Source organism: Notolabrus celidotus, chromosome 12 (assembly GCF_009762535.1).
Source record: "Notolabrus celidotus isolate fNotCel1 chromosome 12, fNotCel1.pri, whole genome shotgun sequence".
In the NCBI taxonomy this organism is placed as follows: Eukaryota; Metazoa; Chordata; class Actinopteri; order Labriformes; family Labridae; genus Notolabrus; species Notolabrus celidotus.
The window spans coordinates 25,015,952-25,023,094 of NC_048283.1; the positions used below are offsets into that span (position 1 = coordinate 25,015,952).

Consider the following 7,143-nt stretch of genomic DNA (forward strand, 5'->3'; position numbering starts at 1 on the left):
ATTCATGATGAGCTGTGAAATTCTTTGAACCTGTTGATTTGATGTCCGAGAGCTTTGAAGCTACAATATGTAACTTTAGAATCAGTGTATTGATTGACTGAGAACTAGTCTCGTCTTTCTTCAGGTATCCGTCATGTTGTGATAACGTGACAATTTTACTATAAATGTTGATCAGGATCTTATTTTACTGCCAGAGCTGGGGTTAGTAGTCAGATTTAGATACACTTTTTGTTATACTGGTTAAAATTATCTTTATGTCCCGATGGTAATCAATACATAATGTGTTCTTAAAAAAGAGCGAAAAAAAGCTGCTATCTACAGCCGGAGTAAACCTGGGAAAACACCAACCATTCCCTGCCATCAGGAGCCAAAATATGAAACCAATCAAATCCCATCCTGCCGTTCTGCTCACCTCCTGCGCGTACATTTCATGTTTGTTTGTGTTTTTAACTTTCACTATGAGAATGTTTTGGTGTTTTCTCACCGCTGAGTGAGACATGAGTTGACGTAGAAACACAAATGATGTGTCCTGAGGAAATGCTACATTCAAATTTATGCTAGTTTTCCATGGCTACAAACCCTAGCTTTAAATAAATACCATATCAATGTTCTCAGGATGAGAGATAATGTTTGAGTTTGAGAAAGTGACCACAGCTTCCTTAATGCATCCGCCACAGCTCTTAAGTTTGTGAGAACCGTGACTAAAAAAAAGAGGAAGGAAATAGTACCTAGTCGACTGCCTTCGAAAGCATTCTCTACACACATACTCCCTACACACACACCAACAACCCCACTTCCTTAACTGAGCACATGTCATCATCAAACTCAGGTGTCGCCTTGGTCCCATGTCTTTGCCATCACTGAAGCCACCTGATGTGAAAGATATCATATCAGTCATGGACGGACACACAATCTGCCTGCCTGCACTCTGTCGGCCCTCATAGAAAATCAATGAGCCAGTTAATTTAGTGCAATGGGACACCCACAGACATCAGTACTAGTAGCTGACCTTGTAGCACATGGCCTACAAAATGATCAGTGTCAAATGCTGCTCCTCGAACACACAGTTTGACATTTACAGCCAGTCCTAACGTGCAGATTCAGCCCCGGCGTACGATTCGTGGCAAAGCAGGCTGCGGTGAACACGTGTCCGGGCTCCATGAGCACACTAACAAGAAAGGTGTTACAGCAAGGTGAGACAAAAATGTGTGAAACAGGTGCTAGCCACTTTGCCAACCTCAGTGCTCCACTGTGCCGGAGCTGGGTTTAATGTGACTTTAAAAGAGATGTCTTGTTCTGTGGCATATGCACTTTAAGGAAAATGGAAACATTGTTCGGATCATGTATGGAGGACACAAAAGCAGGCGCATCTATGTGAACGCACCGGATTCCGAGAATTGAGCTGAATCACAGATCTAACCCACATCCTGCCTGTTTGTTCTTCCCTGTAAATACTTGGCATTTTCTCATCATTAGTGTGACACATGTCATCACTTTAGCATCACTACTCAGTGAAATTCTTTACATACCTACAGCTGGAGCGTCATACTCATCACCCAGCAGGATTTCAGGCGCAGAGTACGCCAGAGAACCACAACTGGTCGTCAGCTTCTTCCCCGGCTGAAACTTGTTACTGAATCCAAAGTCGGTGAGTTTGACCAGTCCTTGTTTCTCGAAGAAAACCACATTCTCAGGTTTGAGGTCCCTGTGCACAACATGCAGCCGATGGCAGTAGGAGATAGCATGCACAATCTGAGCGAAATATTTCTTTGCCAGCTCTTCATTCAGACCCTCCTCGTGTTTCATGATGTAGTCGAACATGTCCCCTCCATCGCCGAGCTCCAAGATGAGGTAGAGCTTCGTCTGAGTGTCTATAACTTCATACAAGCGCACAATGTTTGGGTGCTGGACCAGCTTCATGCAGCGGACTTCCTGGAAAAGGTGGCCTGTGGCTACAGTGTCCAGCTTAGTCTTATCAATCACCTTCACCGCTACTTTCTCACCAGTGAAGACGTGGCGAGCCAGCTTCACCACAGCGAAGTGGCCACGGCCCAGCGTCTTATCCAGATCGTACAGGCCGGCAATCTTGCCATCGTAGCCCCGCTTGAAGCCTGCCATCGCTGGAGAGGGTGATGGGGTCAGGGGAGCCCCCACTTTGGGCCGGGGCAGGTTGTCTGATTTGCGTGGGTCCAGCTTAGCTTAATTCATCGAAGACTGAGGGAGAAACCCATGGCTCCAGCGTCCTGAATGAGAGAGGAGACACATGATTACTAGTTGCACTGAAATGCTACATTACTATGAGTATGAAAAATATTAATCAAAATCATTTCAAACATCTCCTATGTTAGCATCCTTAGAAGTTCAACCTTCCACAGGAGCTGTGAAACAGTTCTACTCTGCAGACATTGTGTCTGTCCTGTGCTCTTCCCTCACTGTCTGGTTCAGTTCTGCTACCAAATCAGACACGAGGAGACTGCAACGGACAGTCAGGAATGCTGAGAGGATCATCGGCACCCCCCTGCCCTCCCTCCAGAACCTGTACTCCTCGGGGATGAGGAAAAGGGTGGGGAGAATCCTCACAGACCCCTCTCACCCAGGTCACCACCTCTTTGACCTGCTGCCCTCCGGTCGGTGCTTCAGAACTCTGAGCACTAGAACATCCCGGCACTGAAGCAGCTTCTTCCCTCAGGCCGTATCCCTAATGAACAATCACACTGTAAACCACTAAAGACTCCTGTGATATTTCACATACATGTGCAATCTTTGATTTCTGGTGCAAATACCTCAATATCCATGTGCAATATTGTTATTTATTCTATAACATATTTTATTATTATATTCATCTTCTACATGTGCACTCTGGCTTAGGCTGATTTAACTTATTTCATGTCTTTTAAGTACTTCTATACCTATTTGTACAGATATTATTTTTATTTTGAACTTCTGGATTTGTGTTTAGGTTTATATATGTATTGTCCTTACTGCCTTGTTGTGCCCTTACTGTCTCCTTACTGTCTTGTTGTGTCCTTACTGTCTTGTTGTCTCCTTACTGTCTTGTTGTGTCCTTACTGTCTTGTTGTGTCCTTACTGTCTTGGCAATAAAGCTTTCTTGAATCTTGAATCCTTGTAAAATCTACCACACCAGACCTCCCTCCCCCCCCCCGCCCCCTAGAGCACGTTGCTGCTTTAAGACACTTATAATTTAGATTATAATAGTATTTATGTTAACAAGCAATGAAAACATTACACACATGTCTCCTGTTTGCACCCAGAGGCGTTGTGCTCGCTGTGCTTGTTGTGACAGGAATGCTGCAGCTCTGTTAGCTACTCTCTCCTGATGTGCCGCCTCATGCTGCTACAATAGAAACAGTACCGTGTAAACTTCCATAGAGCTGTAGCTGATCCCATGTTGTATGTATGTGCTGCTGCTCTGCTCACACAGCTTAATTTCACAGACTAGTTCACAGGTCGGAGGCACACTGGGCCCAGCGGCAGCACAAACTACTCCTGTTAGCCTCCCGGAGGCTAGCACCGTGTTCATTGATTGATACACAAACCTTTACTACCGCCTTTAATAACCGATATAAATTACATGTTACTAACTAAACCACCCAACAGATCACTATGAATTAAACTGTTCTAACCAGCCACCTCTCGGAGCTATAACCGAACAAACACTCGGTTAATGTTTAAACCTCCAACAACTAGCATGAGTTAGCATCAAGCTAAAGTTCCTCTCCAGCTCCTCCTCGAGTCTGGTCTTTACCTGGTCTGTACCTGGTCTTTACCGAGTCCCTGGGTCCTTCCGGTGATCTCTAACGAAGCTCACTGCAGTTACCTCAGTAAATTATGGTAGTGAGACCTCTTCGAAGTGACCGCGGCACTCAGGAGGTGCCTATGCCTTGAGTTCATCCGCAAAACGAGGCTTCGCATCGTCGGTAGCGGCAGTCCTAATCGGACTCGCTGCTCTCCTCCCAGCCGAGGAGTGGGGCTGTAATGCTGCGTTCATGGACCGAGGAACTGGTCGGGATTTTACAAGACGATCACAATTTCCCAGTTATTACAGTAAGACATTTAACAAGTGAGTCATTATTTAAACATTAGAATGCACTGAATTTTTTCATTAGTTTTGATTCTTACTTGTTTTTCAGTTTCACTTTAGTTTGAATTGATTGTTATTGTTAGTTGAGTATAGTTTTTCATTAATGCCAAGTTTAAGTTTGTTTTGAATGGCTCTAGTTTAGGTTTTTAAGTTGGATACTTTTCAGGGGCATATACAAAAAAACTACCACCCACTACAGACAGAAAAGAAATAGCATATTATATTATCTACTGTATAATATTGTATGCATGAAATCGATTGAGGATGATGGAAACTGAACATAATACCCTTATAATTTTATTTGATTGTAGTTAGTTTTGCAAAAACACAATACTATTTAAGTTAGTTATGTTTTGTAAAGCCTTCTTGTATTTTACTTCTTTTAAAATGTTTTTGACTATTTAGTTTACCAAATGTGTTAGATTATGCCGACAATAGTGAACTTGGTGAGATGTGCATCGAACATTTTGAATGGATTATGGACCAAACCAAAAATAAAACAAACTTTAAATGTGAAACTCTATACATTACATATGTCATGATGAGTAGGCCAACCATGACAGAAATACAAGCTTTGTGTTTTCTGATTCAAACTTCTACATTGATGTTATCCAGCAAAGCATTATTTTCAAAATACAAGATAGGACATTGATACTATACTCTGTCTGTAGACTTTTCATTATTTTTGCTAGACTTTTTACTGTAGGACAAAACAAGAAAGACCCAAGCAGACTCCATCTGCTGAGGAGACTGAGGTCCTTTGGTGTGCAAGGAGCACTCCAGAGGACATTTTATGACTCAATAGTGGCATCATACTTTATGGAGTAATCAGCTGGAGCAGCTACATCGCGCTGAAGAAAAGAACAGAATTATAATGAAGGCTGTGCTACCTACTCAGCCCAGGAGGATTATGGCAAAGCTATCATCTCTCATGGAGAATGTTTGCCTCACTCTGCATGGTGTGACAACACTGGGAAGCTCCATCAGCGACAGACTGATCCACTTGAGGTGTGTGAAGGAGACAGACAACAAGTCCTACCTTCCTGCAGCTGTCCAGTTCAGAAACACTCAAAGGTGGTCGATAAATAATCCCTCTTATCACTCATGTGCAATAAATTACATTTCATCTTTTTTGTTGCACTGTGTGCAACTATTCTTTGTAAGTTAGTTTATCCTTTGCCCAAATTATTTCAATTATCTGCACACTGTGTTGTCTGTTTTACTATCTAATTTTGTGATTCTTTGCTGCTGTTAGAACTGTACATTTTCCAGCTGTGGAATTAATAGATCGTTCACATCATATCTTACTGAAACAATTGCACACCTGTGTTGGAGCTGTCCCTTGACTTCTTTATACAATTATACAAAGATGTGCTGGTTGAAGAAAAATAGTATTATATTATTTATCATTTCATTACACTGGCTTCATTTCAGAGTCATATAATTGTATTTTGCGAAGAAAAGACATTTTTTAAATATTTGTACAAGCAAAACAAAGTAACACAAGCACATTTTGTGTGGTTTCATGATTGACATAATGTTTATATATATTCTAATTTCTATTTCATGTTTTTCAATGTTTATTTTTGCTAACTTTGCTTTTCTTTGTATTAGCCAAATATCTGATCATGTTTTACTTTGATGTTTTGTGTCTCATATTTGAAAGCATACAAAGCCACTGAAATGTTTTGGATACAGTACGGGAGCTCCAAAGTTACGAGGATCCTTGAAGGCAGCATAAGAGCATCACCAACCGCATTCAGCTCTGACGTCAAACAATGCTTTTGATTGGGAATGCTGGAGGAAATAATCTGTCACATAAAACCAACCAAAGAATTATGATTGGTAAGGTATGAAGATCCTGTATTCATGTTTAAAGATGGAGAGTTTTGAGACATGCGTAGATTCACGTGCAAGCATCACCCGCATACACTGTATTTGAATTCTAATCTACAGCATTAGAGCACTGGATGTAAAGATAATCATTTAAAATGTACGTTTCATACCACAAGACTCACCTAGCATGTTTTAGTCGATGCATTCATTTCCTGTTAGGTTCGGACCGTGTTCTTAGAAAAGGTGTGCAGTGACATCTAGTGATGGACTAAATAATAAAAGAATCTGTCTTGGCCTCTAACTGAACCCGGAGTGTTTACTCTTCTTATAGATTAATGTAACCAAAACTGTGTAACTGTGTCACAGCTACAGAAACTCATGCTCCTGCACAAATACACACTATTTTAGTTTAAGGCTCCCCTGTAGCTAATTCCTTTTCTCACAGCAGCTTCTGTGTGTTCAGTTTTTGCATGACATGATAAATAATCAACAAAGAAAGTCTTGTTACTGAGGCCCATACTCTTAAAATATTACGTAGAAGGCATTTTTTGCTTTCCTGTTGCAAAAACAAGAATACAGCTAAGGTATCTGACAGTACAAACTGCCTCCATTAAAGAATATAATACGATTTTTTCAAGGAAGGAGACTGCAATGTACAGCACTCCCATAGGCTGATATATTTCAAATGTTTAGCTACCTTTAAGGATATGATATATTCTGTGTCCGAAAGCATAAAGTAGAAGTAGAACACGCACACATTGATTTACAATATCAAAAAAGTCATGCAAAAAGCCAACAATAATGCCACCAGTCAAGTTTTTGTAGTGCAAACAAAGTAGATCCGGTTATGTAAAGAAAAAAAGAAAGAATACATGACTGGGAGTGATGTTAGAACTGCAGGTGCTTTAAACTGAAAAAATAAAGCAGTTAGATCCTATACCACTCAGAGACTTAAAAGAAATGCTGTAAAACAAGCAATAAACAAACAAGACAGAGTGATCTGGGATTTATGCAACATGCTATAAATGAAGATATGATTTGAATATCAGAACGGTCCACTGTTGGCAGTGTTCCTTGCTTTCTTTTTTCAGACTCAAGATGGGAGTGTTGCTTGGTTTTGATGTCACCACTCTGCACTCATACAAACTGTCTCCACAAAGGAGTTATTGTTAACTCATCCAGGGATACAGAGGAATATGGTGGAG

At 41.1% G+C, this 7,143-nt stretch overlaps 1 protein-coding gene across 3 annotated transcripts in view; it reads right to left on the minus strand.

Annotated features, from left to right (window-relative positions):
* Positions 1-4,015, minus strand: part of snrka (SNF related kinase a) — a 42,598-nt gene extending 38,583 nt beyond the window's left edge. Inside the window, exons 1-2 of one of the 3 annotated variants that reach the window (XM_034697357.1) lie at positions 3,839-4,015; positions 1,530-2,243 (exon numbers count right to left, since the gene is read on the minus strand). In XM_034697357.1, the coding sequence (XP_034553248.1) occupies positions 1,530-2,118 (589 nt within the window). In that variant the 5' untranslated portion in view covers positions 2,119-2,243; positions 3,839-4,015. Of the gene's footprint in view, positions 1-1,529; positions 2,244-3,766 lie in introns of all 3 variants that reach the window. The other 2 variants (XM_034697356.1, XM_034697355.1) reach the window with 2 other exon arrangements.
* Between the last annotated feature and the right edge of the window lie 3,128 nt (positions 4,016-7,143).